At 50.9% G+C, this 19,944-nt stretch overlaps 1 protein-coding gene across 1 annotated transcript; it reads left to right on the top strand.

The window, feature by feature from the left end:
• Positions 1 to 15,103: 15,103 nt before the first annotated feature.
• Positions 15,104 to 16,239, top strand: LOC125516698. The gene is made up of 4 exons (XM_048682043.1): positions 15,104 to 15,143; positions 15,235 to 15,438; positions 15,571 to 15,744; positions 15,829 to 16,239. Exons 2-4 carry the CDS (start codon positions 15,316 to 15,318, stop codon positions 16,237 to 16,239), a joined length of 708 nt encoding a protein of 235 aa, XP_048538000.1. The 5' UTR covers positions 15,104 to 15,143; positions 15,235 to 15,315.
• Positions 16,240 to 19,944: the final 3,705 nt, after the last annotated feature.

Here is a 19,944-nt window from a genome sequence, read left to right as displayed (position 1 = left end):
GATCGATGGTAGCAGGAGACAGGGGACACAATGTTTACCCAGGTTCAGACCCTCTCTATAGAGGTAATACCCTACGTCCTGCTTGATTGATATTGATGAATATGGGCGTCACAAGAGTTGATCTACCACGAGATCGTAATGGCTAAACCCTAGAAGCCAAGCATGTATGACTATGGTAATGAATATATCCTTTTCGGACTATCCCCTCCGGTTTATATAGACACCGAGGGGATCTAGGGTTTACATATAGTCGGTTACATAAGAAGGTATCTTCATAGTCAGTCGCCAAGCTTGCCTTCCATGCCAAGGAGAGTCCAATCCGGACACAGGTACAGTCTTCGGCCTTCATGTCTTCACAGCCCATCAGTCCGGCCCATGGATAACAGGCCGGACACCCGAGGACCCCTTAGTCCAGGACTCCCTCACTGGGGACCCCTATTCCTAGGACATCGACAGTAGCCCCCGGGCCCAAGGCGCGCTCGGACTTGGCTTTGAGGCGAAGCCAAGGGGCAAGTGCGGCGCGCTGCTCGCCCCAACAGCCTGCAGCCTTGATTGACGCATGGCGACTGACGGGACATGGGCGTCTCTGCTTCCCCACGTCGCATCGGCAACTGCCCGTCTTGACAAGTCCCTGATGCATGCAGAGAAAACCACCATTACATGTGATCGTGGGGGTCGCTGGTTGGCCTTCTCCTGCTATAAATGAGGAGGGGGGCGGAGCCCCCGTTGCCCATCTCTTCCTATTCCGCCCACTTCTCCTTCCTTACTTCATTGCTAGCTGTGAAACCCATGGCACCGATACGGAGATTCTCAAACGCAGAGAAGGGAAAAGCCCCCCACGACGAGCCGGGGCTGCTTCCGCCAAAGAAGAGGCTGGCCCGCTGCCGCGACGTAGTCGTGAGGCCGGAGGTGTCGAGGCCTTGGTGTGAGCGGCCTCCCCCGAGTATCCTCTACTCTTGTATGCCCAGGCCAAGGGCTCCGAAGGCAGAGGCGGCGACCAGCGCTGTCCACATTGCGGCCGTGGTCATTGCGCCGTGGTGGCATGCGCCGTCGCCCCAGGAACCCACGCCGAGGGCTCCTCGCGCGAACTTGTGATGTGGAGGCGATGCCTCCGTGCACTTGGATTCGCTTCCCGTGGTTCTTCTCCACCGAGATGCCGCCGAGGGGTCCCCTCGAATTATGGCTGCAGCATGCCAAGTGCGATGCCCCAGCGACAGGGGCGGAGGTCGAGGTCGTCTCCCCAGGCAAGATCTTCACGACCCGCGGCTGGGGTGAGGTCGCCCGAGTTTGCCGCATGGAGGGCGCCCTCACCATCCACTTCGAGTACGACGGCGCCTCTATGATGTTCTTCAAGGTCTTCGACGAGGAGGGCCGCCGCTTGGAGTGCTGCCCTGAAGGGGATCGTCGGGACGGTGTAGCGGCAGGAGCCAGGCCTGCCGCTGGCCTCGCCAGCGGTTCCTCCAGCAGCAGCGGTGGCACTTGGGAGTCCAGCGACTCTCCCGAGCCCTACGAGACTCCGGAGATGAGCGACGACAGCTATGTGCCCCCGAGCTCTCGCCGTGCCCGGAGCGCAGCCGCAGCGTCCGGCCGTCACCGTCGCTGATCTGGATGGGGTTGGCGTCGGCCTCCCATGGCCCACTATTTATGATGGCGCCGGAGGCATTGGCGCATGTAGATAGGGCTCCTAGAAACCTTCTTCTTTTGTTTCGTGCGAGGAATCGAGACAAACCCCGTGGGGGCGTGTAAAGGGACTGTAATGCCTTTTGTTGATATCATCCTTATTATGAAGATTTACGAATGCATGTCCTGCTTCGGCTCGGTCTCCCCTTTCCAACTTCGAGGTAGCTTGGTGCTCTATGACGACAGGTCCCGGTCCCCAGGCAGGCTGCAGCCATCACTGGTATGCCAGGTCGCGATGCCATGGTCAAGGCCAGGAAGTGAGCGGTCCGAGGTCCATTAAGAGCTCCTAAGGCGCGATGCTCAAGAGGTCCCCTTTAGCGCGCAAGCAGCTACCTAAAGGTAGGAAAGGGAGGCGGCGTCACCGTAACAAGGCTACAATAGGTGGGAATCTTATGCCGTAGCGCTCAGCCGACCCGGGTGCGAAACTTATATTGGCAGCCCAGAGTTGATTCCTTGTGTTGCGCCAGACTCCTCGTGCGTCGGCTGCCGTAACGTAGACAAGTTAGGACCGTGCGAGCCTCCCCTCTTTTCCACGCTCTTATGTGTGCTCTACGTCCTCGGGTCCCGTCCCTCGAGCGAGCTCAGTCGTTGCTGGTATGCCAGGTCGCAATGTCGTGGACAAGGCCAGGGGGTGAGGGTTGGAGAGCCAGTAGGAGCTCCTGAGTCGCGATGCTCAGGACCCCCCCTTTAACGCGCAAGCGAATTGCATGGGAAAAGAGGGATCCCGTGGTACCGCCTGTTGTCACCCTCAGGAGGTTCCTGCAGGTTAGCACGACGAGGGGTACAAATTGCAACCACGCTTGCCGGCCTGCAACTGGTCATTCCGTGAGAAGATGAAGGCATTGAGGGCCTCGTGAGGTGACGTGCGCGGGTGTGCCGCGAGCCAGAGCTCGACCACTCAGATTTGTCAGTGTTGCAGGGACGGACCCGAGCACAAGCGTCGTGCCACCATGAGTAGCCCCCATTGCGGGATGAGCAAGGGGTCGATCGGCGCCACGGGCGGCCGCGGCGAGTGACAATCAAGCAAGTGATGACTATAAAACACTCATGCATGGGTACCAGCTAGCTTAGATAGATGCGAGAAAAACACATGCCACTGGGACGGACCCGAGCGGCCTGGGGATGATGCAGCCCGAGGGGCGCCCCCAGTATAGTAAGCTAAAGATGCAGAAAGATACATGACGCAGGGGCAAGCCCATGCGACCTGGGAATAATGCAGCCCGAGGGGCGCTCCCAGCTGAATAAACTTGGAAAATGTCACCTGGTTCTGTTGTCGAAGGAGTGTTGGAGTAGCTGACGATGCGCTCTGGAGGGTCGCTCCTCATGAGCCACCAGAACCCTGGGCCTCAGGAGGCTCTGGGGGCTCGGGTGGTTCCTTGAGGACGATCGCCATCTCCTCCCGGACTGTGTGATGCCTGGCCTCTTGAGCAACCAGGATGCTCTGGAGATGACACTGGTAGGCGAAAGCCGCGTTCGGCAAGCCAAATGGAATGCGAACATAGCTATGAGGTGGACCCTCGCACTGGCCAGCGCGCGAAGGCCAGAAGCGCTCCTGAGATGCGGCCCTATTTGTTGGGGAACATAGCACAAATTCAAAATTTTCCTACGTGTCACCAAGATCTATCTATGGAGTCATCTAGCAACGAGGGAGGAGTGGATCTACATACCCTTGTAGATCGCGCGCGGAAGCGTTCAAGAGAACGGGGTTGATGGAGTCGTACTCGTCGTGATCCAAATCACCGATGATCCTAGCACCGAACGGACGGCACCTCCGCGTTCAACACACGTACGGAGCAGCGACGTCTCCTCCTTCTTGATCTAGCAAGGGGGGAGGAGAGGTTGATGGAGATCCAGCAGCACGACGGCATGGTGATGGAAGTAGCGGGATTCCAACAGGGCTTCGCCAAGCGCTGCGGGAGGAGGGAGATGTGTCATGGGAGGGAGAGGGAGGCGCCAGGGCTTAGGTGTGGCTGCCCTCCCTTCCCCCCCACTATATATAGGGCCAAGGGAGAGGGGGGGCGCAGCCTTGGCCCTTCCTCCAAGGAAGGGTGCGGCCAGGGAGGAGTCCATCCTCCCCAAGGCACCTAGGAGGTGCCTTCCCCCTTTAGGACTCTTCCTTTCCCTCATCTCTTGGCGCATGGGCCTCTTGGGGCTGGTGCCCTTGGCCCATATAGGCCAAGGCGCACACCCCTACAGCCCATGTGGCCCCCCGGGGCAGGTGGCCCCACCCAGTGGACCCCCGGGACCCTTCCGGTGGTCCCGGTACAATACCGGTGACCCCGAAACTTGTCCCGATGGCCGAAATAGCACTTCCTATATATAATTCTTTACCTTCGGACCATTCCAGAACTCCTCGTGACGTCTGGGATCTCATCCGGGACTCCGAACAACATTTGGGTTACTGCATATACATATCCCTACAACCCTAGCATCACCGAACCTTAAGTGTGTAGACCCTACGGGTTCGGGAGACATGTAGACATGACCGAGATTGCTCTCCGGTCAATAACCAACAGTGGGATCTGGATACCCATGTTGGCTCCCACATGCTCCTCGATGATCTCATCGGATGAACCACGATGTCAAGGACTTAATCAATCCCGTATACAATTCCCTTTGTCTAGCGGTACGATACTTGCCCGAGATTCGATCATCGGTATCCCGATACCTTGTTCAATCTCGTTACCGGCAAGTCTCTTTACTCGTTCCATAACACATCATCCCGTGATCAACTCCTTGGTCACATTATGCACATTATGATGATGTCCTACCGAGTGGGCCCAGAGATACCTCTCTATTTACACGGAGTGACAAATCCCAGTCTTGATTTGTGCCAACCCAACAGACACTTTCGGAGATACCTGTAGTGTACCTTTATAGCCACCCAGTTACGTTGTGACGTTTGGCACACCCAAAGCACTCCTACGGTATCCGGGAGTTGCACAATCTCATGGTCTAAGGAAATGATACTTGACATTAGAAAAGCTTTAGCATACGAACTACATGATCTTGTGCTAGGCTTAGGATTGGGTCTTTGTCCATCACATCATTCTTCTAATGATGTGATCCCGTTATCAATGACATCCAATGTCCATGGTTAGGAAACCGTAACCATCTATTGATCAACGAGCTAGTCAACTAGAGGCTTACTAGGGACATGGTGTTGTCTATGTATCCACACATGTATCTGAGTTTCCTATCAATACAATTCTAGCATGGATAATAAACGATTATCATGAACAAGGAAATATAATAATAACTAATTTATTATTGCCTCTAGGGCATATTTCCAATAGTCTCCCACTTGCACTAGAGTCAATAATCCAGTTCACATCGATATGTGATTAACACTCAAGGTCACATCCCCATGTGACTAACACCCAAAGAGTTTACTAGAGTCAATAATCTAGTTCACATTACCATGTGATTAACACTCGATGAGTTCTGGGTTTGATCATGTTATGCTTGTGAGAGATGTTATAGTCAACGGGTCTGAACCTTTCAGATCCGTATGTACTTCGCAAATTTCTATGTCATCTTGTAGATGCAACTACTACGCTACATTTGGAGCTATTCCAAATAACTGTTCTACTATACGAATCTAGTTTACTACTCAGAATAATCTGGATTAGTGTCAAAGTTTGCATCGGCGTAACCCTTTACGATGAACTCTTTTACCACCTCCATAATCGAGAAAATTCCTTAGTCCACTAGTTACTAAGGATAACTTTGACCGCTGTCCTGTGATCCATTCTTGGATCACTCTTGTACCCCTTGACTGACTCATGGCAAGGCACATTTCAGGTGCGGTACACAGCATAGCATACTGTAGAGCCTATGTCTTAAGCATAGGGGATGACCTTCGTCCTTTCTCTCTATTCTGCCGTGGTCGAGCTTTAGGTCTTAACTTCATAACTTACAACTCAGACAAGAACTCCTTCTTCGACTGATCCATCTTGAACACCTTCAAGATCATGTCAAGGTATGTGCTCATTTGAAAGTACTATTAAGCGTTTTGATCTATCCTTATAGATCTTAATGCTCAATACTCAAGTAGCCTAATCCAGGTTTTCCACTGAAAAACACTTTTCAAATAACTCTGCATGCTTTCCAGAAATTCGACATCATTTCTGATCAACAATATGTCAACAACATATACTCATCAGAAATTCTATAGCGCTCCCACTCACTTCTTTGGAAATACAAGTTTCTCATAAACTTTGTATACACCAAAATCTTTGATCATCTCATCAAAGCATACATTCCAACTCCAAGATGCTTACTCCAGTCCTTAGAAGGATTGCTGGAGCTTTGCATACTTATTAGCATCTTTCAGGATTGACAAAACCTTCCGGTTGTATCACATACAACCTTTCCTCAAGAAAATCATCGAGGAAACAATGTTTTGACATCCTATCTGCAAGATTTCATAAATGATGCAGTAATCGCTAATATAATTCCAACAAACTTTTAGCATCGCTACGTGTGAGAAAGTCTCATCATAGTCAACTCCTTGAACTTGTCGGGAAACATCTTAACGACAAGTCGAGCTTTCTCAATGGTGACACTTACCATCATTGTCTGTCTTCCTTTTAAAATCCATATGTACCTAACAGCCTTACGACCATCAAGTAGCTCTTCCAAAGTCTACACTTTGTTTTCATACATGGATCCTCTCTCGGATTTTATGGCCTCGAGCCATTTATCGGAATCCGGGCCCACCATCGCTTCTCCATAGCTCGTAGGTTCATTGTTGTCTAGCAACATGACTTCCAAGACAGGATTATGTACCACTCTGAAGTAGTACGCATCCTTGTCATCCCACGAGGTTTGGTAGTGACTTGATCTGAAGTTTCATGATCACTATCATAAGCTTCCACTTCAATTCACTACCAGAAAAACTGGGTTTGCCGACGGCCAAATCTATGCCGACGGCCCCCGTCGGCATCGCCGCACCTATGCCGACGGCCAAGGATGGGCCGTAGGCGTAGAAAGGCCGTCGGCATACATTGATCTATGCCGACGGTGCCGTCGGTACAGACGTGGCCGTCGGTACCGCCCGAGATAAGCCTACGGTGCCCGTCGGCATAGGACAGGCCGTCGGCATATCCCGGGCCCAACTCCCTGGTCAGTGTTGACACTTGATGGCGTTTATCCTACGCCGACAGTCGGTAACGGCGGCCGTCGGCATATCTGTGGCAGAGGTATGCCTACGGCATAGCCGTCGGCATAGGCCCCTCTGCCACGTCAACGATCCGTATGACACACCACGTCATCGATCCGTGTGTGCACAGATATGCCGACGGCCCCGCCGTCGGCATATTTTTACTTTACTTAATTTTTTATATTATCTGTGGCAGAGGTATGCCTACGGCACGGCCGTCGGCATAGGCCCCTTCGCCACGTCATCGATCCGTGTGCCACGCCCCGTCATCGATCCGCGGGATAACCTGCGTGTGTGCACAGATATGCCGACGGCCTTGCCGTCGGCATACGTATATTTTACTTTATTTTTTTATTTTTACTTTGTTTTGTTATTTTTACTTTATTTTAGTTTTTGTTTTTTCATAAGATAATTATGCCTTATCTAAAAAAACATTCCCGATGGTATATCGATTGCCGCCCCCCGTTACGAACGTCGCTATCGCCGTGTCACGGAGGGGGTAAACGGACGCGTGGGGTCTACACGGAGGAGATCTTGCTGTGGGTCTGGCCCGGATGTTGCTCCAGAGTGTTCCTATGGGCTGACCTAACACAACCCGGTGGGGAGGTCCACTGGTCAAAGCCCGTCCGTGCAAAGTCAAAGGGCTAGATCGCGTGGTCAATCGCTACAGGGTTAGGCGGGACGGGGGCCCTGGGGGGTAGCAATGCCACCGGAGCGTGGCACCGGGCCCTCATACATGCGGGGTGGTGTGGTGGCATGTCCGAAGAGGCGGGACGCGTGTCCGGGGTGTGCCCCCCTCACGGACGGCGCCGTCGCCGGCACCTGGAGGGGGGAAACGGACGCGTGGGGTCTACATGGAGGGGATCTTGCTGTGGTTCTGGCCCGGATGTTGCTCCAGAGTGTTCCTATGGGCTGACCTAACACAACCGGGTGGGGAGGTCCACTGGTCAAAGCCCGTCCGTGCAAAGTCAAAGGGCTAGATCGCGTGGTCAATCGCTACAGGGTTAGGCGGGACGGGGGCCCTGGGGGGGTAGCAATGCCACCGGAGCATGGCACCGGGCCCTCATACATGCGGGGTGGTGTGGTGGCATGTCTGAAGAGGCGGCACGCGTGTCCGGGGTGTGCCCCCCCCCTCATGGACGGCGCCGCCGCCGGCACCTGGAGGGGGAAAACGGACGTGTGGGGTCTACACGGAGGGGATCTTGCTGTGGGTCTGGCCCGGATGTTGCTCTAGAGTGTTCCTATGGGCTGACCTCACACAACCGGGTGGGGAGGTCCACTGGTCAAAGCCCGTCCATGCAAAGTCAAAGGGCTAGATCGCGTGGTCAAACGCTACAGGGTTAGGCGGGATGGGGGCCCTGGGGGGTAGCAATGCCACCGGAGCGTGGCACCGGGCCCTCATACATGCGGGGTGGTGTGGTGGCATGCCTGAAGAGGCGGCACGCGTGTCGGGGGTGTGCCCCCCTCACGGACGGCGCCGCCGCCGGCACCTGGAGGGGGGAAACGGACGCGTGGGGTCTACACGGAGGGGATCTTGCTGTGGGTCTGGCCCGGATGTTGCTCCAAACTGTTCCTATGGGCTGACCTAACACAACCGGGTGGGGAGGTCCACTGGTCAAAGCCCGTCCGTGCAAAGTCAAAGGGCTAGATCGCGTGGTCAATCGCTACAGGGTTAGGCGGGACGGGGGCCCGGGGGGTAGCAATGCCACCGGAGCGTGGCACCGGGCCCTCATACATCGGGGTGTGCCCCCCCTCACGAACGGCGCCGCCGCCGGCACCTGGAGGGGGAAAACGCCGCCCGCCGGTAACTGAAAGTTTCACCGTAATTGTCCATTTTCTTAACAGAAGTCTAATGAATACCGGAGCTCACGTCGTATGGATTAGCCAACTATTTAAACAGGTCATGTTGCTTGTCTTTGGGAGAGGTGGGACTATTTTTAAAAAAAAAAGCAGTTGCCATCTATGCCTACGGCATAGCCGTCAGCATAGGCCTCCTATCTATGCCGACGGCCTTGCCGTCGGCATAGAGACGCACATGTCCACGGATCGATGACGTGGCAAAGTGGTGGGCCTATGCCGACGGCCAGGCCGTCGGCATAGGGCCGACCTTATCCCCTTGCGGTTCACCCCCACCACCCATTCGCCATCCATCTCCCCCACCGTCTCCTCCTTGCCCGACCCCGATCCCCACTAGCGCCGCCGCCGCCGCCCTATCCCGACCCTCGCCGCGCCGTCACCCCATCCCCTCCCCCAACTCCGGTGCTGCCCCGCCCCCGCCCTCATCCCATCCCCCACCGACGCCACGCCGCCCCCCACTGCCCGCGCCGCCCCCATCCCCTCCCCCCACCGCCGCCGCACCGGCCCCACTGCCCGCGCCGCCCCCATCCCCCCCACGCCACCGCACCGCCCCAAGACGCCGCACCGCCGACCGCCGCTCCTCCCGCCCCGCGCGCCCGTCCGGCCGCCGACGTCCTCCCCGCCCCGCGCCCCCGCCCCGGCCCGACGTCCTCCCCGCCCCGACGTCCTCCTCGCCCCGGCCCTGCCTGGCTCCGCCTCGCCCCGGCCCTGCCGCTCCGGTGAGACCTCCACCTTTTTTTTCTGTTTTTAGATAGATAGATTGTTAGATATATAGATAGATAGATCGATAGATAGATCAATAGATAGATAGATTGTTAGATAGATAGATTGTTAGATATATAGATAGAGATAGATAAATTTTTTGTTCGATGAGATGAATCGATGATGATGATGAATAGACAATGATGATGAATATATTGTTGATATTGTTAGTTGTGATGATGATGATGATGATGATGAATATTTATTTAATATTGTTAGTTGTGATGATGATGATGAATATGTGATGAAATAACCCTACATGATTCAAGAATAAATGAATGCACCTAAATTTGTGAGTTGATGATGAATATGCTTTATGAGTTGTGATGTTCTAAATTTTTGTCGCGTTGGAATTTGCAGGTTTTGTAGAGTTTCATGTCGGTGGAGTGATTGTCATCGGAGTTGTTGGTCAAGGATCGTCCCTCCTCTGTTCGACTACTTCCTCTACAGCCGAGGGTGAGCTACAAGTCCATCTCCTCCAATTTTTTCATATCACTAGATTTCATTCTCAAGTCAACTGACGTAACCTAGGCGTCTCCCGTCCGAAAGGGTTGCATCGATAAATATGCATTCAATTGCATATTTATCACCGCAGCTCTTTCGGATTGTCCAGCGCTTTCCACGGACAGCCCGAGGATGTGTAGATTGGGTACGTTGTTCATGCTCTACCCCGTTCCGAGACAGGATTTCGGCGGCGCCTCCATGTTGTTCTCCGGATGCACATTCTCTCGGCATTTTGCCGAGACGTGTATCTGGAGAACAGCGGGGAGGTGCTGCCGAAATTTTGTCTCGGAACGGGGTAGAGCGTGGACAACGTACTCAATCTACACATTCTCGGGTGGGATTAGGACCCATCTTTACCTATTAGAGATGTAGGTGGATTAAACGTGATAGAAACTGAAAATTTGATGTGATTAATTTAAGTGAATCCTTAATTATGTTGTGTGGGTTGCAAAAAAGCAGAGGATGGCAGATAATCAGTGGATGTACAGTGGTTTTATCCGTCGGAATCGAGTAACATCAGAGTGGATCACGAAAACCGATGTGTATTTGAAGGAGATATTCCGTCGTCCAATGAGAATTATCCCACCATGCCCCTGTGCGAGATGTGCGAGACGTCACCGTAGAAATCAGACGGACATGAGTGAGCATCTTCGCACGCACGGATATATGCCAAACTTTGACATGCCGCCGATAAACATAGCCGAGCAAGACCGTGGTAGAGAGGAGGTGATGCGACAACGCATCGATGGATATGAGGACGACGGGGTCAGGGGCATGCTAGATGATGTCATTGTTGCAGAAACGGCAAATGCGACACCTTCAGAGAATGAACCAGAGGAGCCGGAGGCAACCGCAAAGGCCTTCTTGGAGGTCTTGGCCTCGTCGAAGAAACCTCTTTATGCGGGTGCGAAAATATCTCAGCTGGATGCCATCTCGCAACTGATTGCAGTCAAGGCTGAGTATGGCTGTAGCCAGAAATGCTTCGAAGCATTCCTGGGAGTATGGGCTAACAGCCTCCCTGAGGGTCATGAACTGCCGAAAAGCATGTACGATACAAAGAAAATCATGAAGGCACTCTCTATGGATTATGAGAAAATAGATGTTTGCCCGAAGAATTGCCTTTTGTTTAGGCACGAGTATGCGGATGACAAGTACTGTAGGAAGTGCGGTTCGTCTCGGTACATTGAGGTGGTCGGTGAGGATGGTGAGAAAAAGCAGCTAACCATCCCCGTTAAGGTTCTTCGATATCTTGATTTTATAAAAAGACTGCAGTGCCTTTTCATCATGAAGGAGTCTGCCAAAATGATGAAGTGGCACAAGGAAGGTATAAGGTATAATCCAAAAAAAATCATACATCCATCGGGAGGGGAAGCATGGAAGTCATTCGATGAAGAATACCCCGAGGAAGCAGCCGAGGCTGGGAATGTCAGGATAGCCATATCAGGTGATGGGTTGAATCCATATGGTATGTCGTCCAATCCATACAGCTGCTGGCCTATGTTTGTAATTCCGCTCAATCTTCCTCCTGGTGCCCTAATGCAACGGAAGACCATGTTCTTGTCGCTCATCATTCCGGGGCCTGACTACCCGGGGAAGCAGTTGGGTGTGTTTATGCAGCCGCTTGTGGATGCTTTGCACCATTCTTGGTATTTTCCGAGGTTGACATACGACCGGGATTTGCAGAGAAATTTCTTGATGAAAGTTTGGTTGCACTATTTCATGCATGACTTTCCCGGCTATGCTCTATTCTGCGGATGGTGTACAAGTGGTAAGATGCCATGCCCAGTGTGCATGCAGGCTCTGCGAATGATTTGGCTGAGTAAGGGTGGCAAGTATGTAGCCTTTGACCTGCATCGACAGTTCCTCCCTCCAGACCATCCAGACAGGGAAGACAAGAAGAACTTCACGAAAGGCCGGGTTGTTCATGAAGTAACCGAGATTCCAACATTTTCGGGGGCAGATGTTCTTGCTCAGCTAAAAGCTCTCAAGCCTAAAGTCGAAGGCAAAGGCAAAGCCAAAGCCAAAGGCTTCGAGGGATATGGTGAGATGCACAACTGGACGCACATTACCCCCTTCTCGCAGCTTCCCTATTTCAAGGACCTCAAACTTCCTTACAATATTGATGTGATGCACACCGAAAAGAATGTGGCAGAGTCACTTTTCCACACGATCCTCAACATTCCTGATAAGACGAAGGATAACGTAAAAGCTAGAGCCGATCAACAGAGAATTTGTGATAGACCACGCCTGAACATGAAGCCTCCCACAGGCGGTCATAAAAACTGGTTCAAGCCAGATGCTGACTTTGTCCTTAAACCGCCAGAAAAAAAAAGAAGTACTTATCTGGCTGAAACAAATTTTGAAGTTCACCGATGGTTATGCATCGAATATAAGTAAGGGAGTCAATCTTTCAACGGGAAAAGTGACCGGCCTGAAGAGTCATGACTACCATGTATGCATTGAGCGGATAATGCCGGTGATGGTTCGAGGCTATGTCCCCGAGCATGTCTGGCGAGTGCTTGCCGAGCTTAGCCATTTCTTCCGCACGCTCTGTGCTAAAGAAGTAAGTAAAGAGGTGATTGAAAAATTGCATAAGAAGGCACCGGAGTTGATAGTCAAGCTAGAGAAGATCTTTCCGCCAGGCTTCTTTACTCCGATGACACATCTCATTCTGCACCTCGCGAACGAGGTATTGTTGGGGGGCCCTGTGCAAAATCGCTGGCAGTACGGCCCTGAGAGGCAGAACAAGCATCTCCGACGGAAATGTGGAAACAAAGCTAAGATTGAAGCTTCCATAGATGAGGCAGTTATCCTAGAGGAGGTGTCAGACCTCAGGACATCATACTATCCAGACCATGTTCCCCATCTGCATAACAAGGTGCCTCGATACAATATAGAAGAGCCCAAGTATCAACCCAGGCTCGATCTATTCAACGCGCAAGGTGGGAGGGCTGGGGCCTCGAAATCTTATAACATGCCACGACAAGAGTGGGAGGACCTCATGTTCTATATCTTGCACAACATCAAGGAAGTTGAGGAAGTGTGGATGAGGTAATACCACTACACCATTCCTTTATGTCTTCCACATCATCATGTTTCATGTTCACTTAGTCCCGGTCTAACACCGCTTATCTTTTTTTAGTGATTTCGTTCAAGAGGAATGGACAGGAGTGAATCCTCCTACTGAGGCGGAGGCACTTACTCTTCTCCGTCATGGAAACCCTGGACGTAAAAATTTTGTTGCTTGGTTCATGGAGAAAGTAATTTTCCACAATCCCCTGTTAAATACCTACTTCAACATTTATTAGTTAACCGAACTAATGCACGCAACAATTTCCATTATACTTGTAGGGAAAAGATCCGAACATATCTATGGATGATCAATTGAGATGGGTTTCCATGGGTTTTGACCCTGCCGTCGTGACATGTAAAAAGTATGATGTGAATGGGTATCGCTTCCATACAGAGGAGCACCAAAACAGCCGCCCCGATCCCAAAACTATAAATACTGGAGTGTACACCCCCGGTCAAAATTCAGTAGATTACTACGGAAGGGTACAAAATATATACGAGGTTAAATTCCGCCAGGGGCGTGAGACCCTAAGTCTTCCTGTGTTCAAATGCTGATGGTTCGATCCGCAGGAGGGGGTAAAACATACGCCTTCCATTGGTTTGGTCGAAGTTAAACCATCAACCGTCTATGCCGGAGCCGATCTCTTCATTGCGGCTACCCAAGCTACACAAGTATATTATCTGCCTTACCCATGCCAGAAAGTGTATCTAAAGGGTTGGGAGGTTGTGTTCAAGGTGTCGCCACATGGTAAGCTACCAGACCCGAATGAAGACGATTACTACAACATTAACCCCATGACATACGAGGGAGTGTTCTATCAAGAGCAACCTGATGATGATGATGATGATGATGTGGTTAGAAACGATGACGCTAGACCATTGGGTGATGATGATGTGGTTAGAAACGATGACGCTAGACCATTGGGTGATGATGATGTGGACCCAAATGTCGACGATGCACAGAATGATGGTGAGACCATTGTCAATGAAAATGACATACTTATGCTAGAAAAGTTAAACGAAAACGCTGACGACGAGGAAGAGCCTCCACCTCCGTCGGACAACGAAGATGATATGATTGATAGTGATGATGAGACGGACCGAGAAAGAGGTTACAACAGTGATGATTCATATGGGTTCTAGCAGATGTACGTTTCAAGTATTTTTTTTCTATAGTTTAGGAATATGCCTTTTTATGCATTTTTATTAATGTGTTTATTATCATGCCTTTCCTTCATTTCATTAATTTACTAATTGCTTTTTCTCTTTTCAATGCAGGTTCGTGGAACATGGGCAAGGGGAAGGCCGACGGCGTGGGTTTCCTACGCAAGGTCGTCGGCCTGCCTAGTCGGAGTGGTCGAGCACGTAATCCTCCCCCTCGGCTACTTGACGATGACTCCTCATAGGGAGGTCGAGGGAGAGGTGCCCCTAGAGGAGGAGGGGGCGGGGGGAGAGCCTCTAGAGGACGAGGTGCTGGGGGGAGAGCCACTACAGGGGGTCGCGGCCAGAAAGAGCGCACCCTCACCGACTTAGGGGTGTTGTCTTCGAGGCCCTCCTCTAGTGTGGTACCCTCCTCTAGTGAGGCAGGCGAGGAGGAGGAGGAGGAGGAGGTAGGCGAGGAGGAGGAGGAGGAGGAGGTTGGGGAGGAGGTTGGGGAGGGGGAGGCAGGCGAGGAGGAGGGTGGTGGCGGGGATGATGGAGGTGACGGGAAGGGGGTTGACACGAAGGGGTGGCTGCGTGGCAACGCAAAGCTACCAAAGCAAGTTCCTGCTACTGAGGAGCAGAAGTGGCTCATTGAGCCCACGGGAAAAGAGTAAGTGGTTCATTATGTTTCTTGTCACATGCTTATTCCGGTTGTTATTTATTTTTCTTGTCACATGCTAATAGTTCATTCTTTTGCAGCAACTGGATATATTCTAAAGGGGTCCGTATTCCCAACGGCCTCATCACCGTCTTGCTGAAGTTATATTGGCCGGGGTTGTACTGTCCTGATCCAGTCAGGCAGCCGGACCATCGGGTTTTGGCCACGAGCTGGGACCACTGGGAAGCGGCCCACCACGCGGACCATGAGACCCATGCCAAGGCCGTGATCACTACTTTCTGGGTGAGTTCTCTTCAGAAGCACAAGTCCATTCTAGTTTCATGAATGATTTAACTCATGGCTTCTCCCATTCTTGTTTCATGCATGATTGTAGAAATTCTATCGAGTTCTTCCGGAGCACAGGGCTAGAGCGGACCAGATCGTGCTGCGCCAATGCAAGAAGAAGGCCCGCCAGATGCAGTACGAGGTGCGCTATGTGGCCATCTCCACATACTACCACGACTATCTTGGTGTGAAGATGACCAAGGAAGAAGCGCGGAGGATGGGCATTACCTTGGAGAGGCCCGAGTTCTTGGCGGTAAGTATAAAAGATTTTTCGTTATGCTTTCATTATGCTTTCATTACCTTGTGGTACATTATGCTTTATGCTTTATGCTTCCATAACACCAATTTGGACACACCTACATGCCATTATGCTTTTATTATGTAGGTGTGTCCAAATTGGTGTTATGGAAAAGACGAGTCCTGGGCGGCATTGGTGGATCTTTGGTGTGATGAGGCTGGAGCCTGGGCGGCTATGAGAACCCAAAATAAGGCTAACCGAGGGACGGAGGGAGTACATGCTCAGGGAAACCGAAACCACTATCTCCACAAGGCAGTTAATGTATGACTAACCCCATTAAACATCCTTCTTCTTCTATTTACCATCACTTTCTTATGTATGACTAACCTCTGTTTGGTGGTGCAGGAGGAGAAACTGAAGCGGCCGCTCTCACACATGCAGGCGTGGGAGATCGCCCATACGCGGAAGGACCCCAAGCCTGGCGAGCCCAAGTACTACGGCAAGAAGACCGAAGGGAGGAAGAAGGCCTACTCCGAAGCGTATCTGGAGTTACATCCTGACACACCTGACCCCATTGCGGCGCCTCTGGATGAGATGGCGGTGGTGAGGATGGGGCCCAAGGAGCACGGTCGGGATGCGATTCTCGATGCTGTGATCACTCCTAGTATCTCCTACACACAGCTTCGTCGGATCGACCCGAGCCTGAGCCAGCGCACGAGCCAGCCAGTGACTAGTACACAGTCCCTCTTTCAGGAGCAACAATCTGTAAGTATTTTCCCTCTTATCTTCATTTCTCACTTCATTTTCCGCATTTAGTAGTTTTATGAGTTCCATCATGTCATACCGTAGGCCTACATGGAGTACACACGCCAGGATACCATGGCGTGGCATCAGAGGCTTTATGAACACCAAGTGCAGAGGGATAGCCAGATGCAGCAGGCTTTTCAGGATATGGCGGCCGGCAGGTGTCCTCAGTTCCCTACAGCACAATGCCCTCCAGCACAACCAGTGCTGATGAGCTTTGAGGAGTTTGTGGCACAGAACGCTGGCCCCTCGCCGGTTAGTTCATCCCAATCTATTCACCCAAAGCATGTCATGCCTTTCAACACAGTCATAGATCCCGTGCATATGTCTTTTCAACATGCAGGGAACAGGTGGATCTACCGTTGGCGGTGGTCTTCGCAGCACTCCGGAGACACGGAGCCCGACCACTCCGATCCACGGAGGCGGAGGCGGTAGCGCTGCCGCTAGCACTGATGACCTGGACTTTGGCCGTCTTGGCGGTGACGACCTCCGCGGTGCTCGATGATGCTTGAGATGTGATGATGATGCTTGAGATGACTTGTGTGTGCTGATGATCATTTAGCTGACTTGTGTGATGATGCTTATGCTTACATTCGTTGATATGCTTATGCTTGTGTGATGATGATTTATTGTTGTCATGATGCGTATGCTTACGTTCGTTGATATGTGCTGCTGATATGTGCTGATATGTGCTGCTGATATGTGCTGTTATATATGTGATGTTATCTGAATTGAACTGATTTGAAAACAAACAGAAAAAAGAAAAAAAATTAAAAGCAAACTATGCCGACGGCTAGGCCGTCGGCATAGGGCCAGCGTGAGCTCCCAGTTGCTGACACGTGGGCACCTATGCCGACGGCCCAGCCGTCGGCATAGTTTGAAATTAAGCCGACGGCCTGGCCGTCGGCATAGGTGCCCACGTGTCAGCAACTGGGATCTCTGTTTGAAGTACTATGCCGACGGCCTGGCCGTCGGCTTAATCTCAGACTATGCCGACGGCTGGGCCGTCGGCATAGCCCTGGCCCACGAGCAGCGGCCGGTCGGCATGTGGCACATCTATGCCGACTGTCTAGCCGTCGGCATAGTTTTCGACTAAGCCGACGGCTAGGCCGTCGGCATAAGGGTGCCACGTGGAGACAAGTCGTTGGGCAGACTTGACGGCGGCCGCCGTTAGGCGATAACGTTGCCGACGGCCTTGGCCATCGGCATAGATGTACGGACACCGTCGGGATAGGTCTTATGCCGACGGCCTTTCTATGCCGACGGCCTTTCTGGCTACGCCGACGGATATTTTGCCGACGGCCCTATGCCGACGGGGGCCGTCGGCATAGGCCTGTCCCGACGGCCCTATGCCGACGGGGGCCGTCGGCATAGGCCTGTCCCGACGGCCATTCAGGGCTATGCCGACGGCCCTGGCCGTCGGCATAGGGTGCGATTCCGGTAGTGATTGGTGTAGGTGCCACAGGAACAACTTCCTGTGCCCTGCCACACACTAGTTGAAGAGACAGTTCAATAACCTCATCAAGTCTCCACCATCCTCCCACTCAATTCTTTCGAGAGAAACTTTTCCTCGAGAAAGGACCCGATTCTAGAAACAATCCCTTATTGCTTTCGGATCTGAGACAGGAGGTATACCCAACTGTTTTGGGTGTCCTATGAAGATGCATTTATCCGCTTTGGGTTCGAGCTTATCAGCCTGAAACTTTTTCACATAAGCGTTGCAGCCCCAAACTTCTAAGAAATGACAGCTTAGGTTTCTCTAAACCATAGTTCATATGGTGTCATCTCATCGGAATTACGTGGTGCCCTATTTAAAGTGAATGTGGTTGTCTTTAATGCCTAACCCATAAACTATCGTGGTAATTCGATAAGAGACATCATGGTATGCATCATATCCAATAGGGTGCAGTTATGATGTTCGGACACACCATCACACTATGGTGTTCCAGGCTGTATTAGTTGTGAAACAATTTCCACAATGTCTTAATTCTGTGCCAAACTCGTAATTCAGATATTCATCTCTATGATCATATCATAGATATTTTATCCTCTTGTCACGACGATCTTTCAACTTCACCCTGAAATTACTTGAACCTTTCAATAATTCAGACTCGTGATTCATCAAGTAAATATACTCAACATCTACTCAAATCATCTGTGAAGTAAGAACATACGATATCCACTACATGCCTCAGCACTCATTGGTTTGCACACATCAAAATGTATTACTTCCAACAAGTTGCTTTCTAGTTCCATTTTACTAAAAACGAGGCTTTCAGTCATCTTGCCCATGTGGTATGATTTGCATGTCTCAAGTGATTCAAAATCAAGTGAGTCCAAACGGTCCATTTGCATGGAGTTTCTTCATGCATATACACCAATAGACATGGTTCGCATGTCTCAAACCTTTCAAAACAAGTGAGCCCAAAGATCCATCAACATGGAGCTTCTTCATGCGTTTTATACCGATATGACTTACGTGGCAGTGCCACAAGTAGGTGGTACTATCATTACTATCTTTTGGCATGAACATGTGTATCACTACGATCGAGATTCAATAAACCATTCATTTCAGGTGTAAGACCATTGAAGGTATTATTCAAATAAACAGAGTAACCATTATTCTCTTTAAATGAATAACCGTATTGCGATAGACATAATCCAATCATGTCTATGCCCAACGCAAACACCAATCTCGATGGTAGAGGGAGCGTATCATATTTGATCAACCTTGGAAATACTTCCAACACATATCGTCATCTCACCTTCTAGTCTCCGTTTATTCCGTAGCTTTTATTTCGAGTTACTAACACTTAGCAACCGAACCGGTATCTAATACCCTGGTGCTACTAGGAGTACTAGTAAAGTACACATTAACATAATACATCCAATATACTTCTATCGACCTTGCCAGCCTTCTTATCTACCAAGTATCTAGGGTAATTCTGCTCAAGTGGCTGTTCCCTTTATTACAGAAGCACTTAGTCTCGGGTTTGCGTTCAACCTTGGGTTTCTTCACTAGAGCAGCAGCTGATTTGCCGTTTCATGAAGCATCCCTTTTTGCCCTTGCCCTTCTTGAAACTAGTGGTTTCACCAACCATCAACAATTGATGCTCCTTCTTGATCTCTACTTTTGTGGTGTCAAACATCGCGAATATCTCAAGGATCATCATATATGTCGCTGATATATTATAGTTCATCACGAAGCTCAAGCAGCTTGGTGGTAATGACTTCGGAGAACCATCACTATTTCATCTGGAAGATCAACTCCCACTCGATTCAAGCGATTGTTGTACTCAGACAATCTGAGCACAAGTTCAACAATTGAGCTTTTCTCCCTTAGTTTGTAGGCTAAGAAAATCGTCAGAGGTCTTATACCTCTTGACGTGGGCACGAGCCTGAAATCCCAATTTCAGCCCTCGAAACATCTCATATGTTTCGTGACGTTTCAAAACGTCTTCGGTGCCTCAACTCTAAGCCGTTTAACTGAACTATCACGTAGTTATCAAAATGTGTATGTCAGATGTTCGCAACATCCATAGACAACGTTTGAGGTTCAGCACACTGAGCGGTGCATTAAGGACATAAGCCTTCTATGAAGCAATGATGACAAACCTCAGTTTACGGACCTAGTCTGCATAATTACTACTATCAACTTCCAACTAAATTTTCTCTAGGAACATATCTAAACAGTAGAACTGAAGCGCGAGCTACGAC

This window comes from Triticum urartu, chromosome 6 (genome assembly GCF_003073215.2).
Source record: "Triticum urartu cultivar G1812 chromosome 6, Tu2.1, whole genome shotgun sequence".
NCBI lineage: Eukaryota > Viridiplantae > Streptophyta > Magnoliopsida > Poales > Poaceae > Triticum > Triticum urartu.
The sequence above is the reverse complement of the archived record's forward strand: the minus strand, read 5'-3'. Positions and strand labels throughout refer to the sequence as shown.

Bases quoted from the DNA above. Each gene is read 5' to 3' on its own strand.
- LOC125516698 (XM_048682043.1), top strand. From the start codon at position 15,316: ATGCAGTACGAGGTGCGCTATGTGGCCATCTCCACATACTACCACGAC. The intron at 15,439-15,570 runs GTAAGTATAAAA...TTTATTATGTAG, and splicing joins AGAGGCCCGAGTTCTTGGCG to GTGTGTCCAAATTGGTGTTA. The intron at 15,745-15,828 runs GTATGACTAACC...TTGGTGGTGCAG, and splicing joins ATCTCCACAAGGCAGTTAAT to GAGGAGAAACTGAAGCGGCC.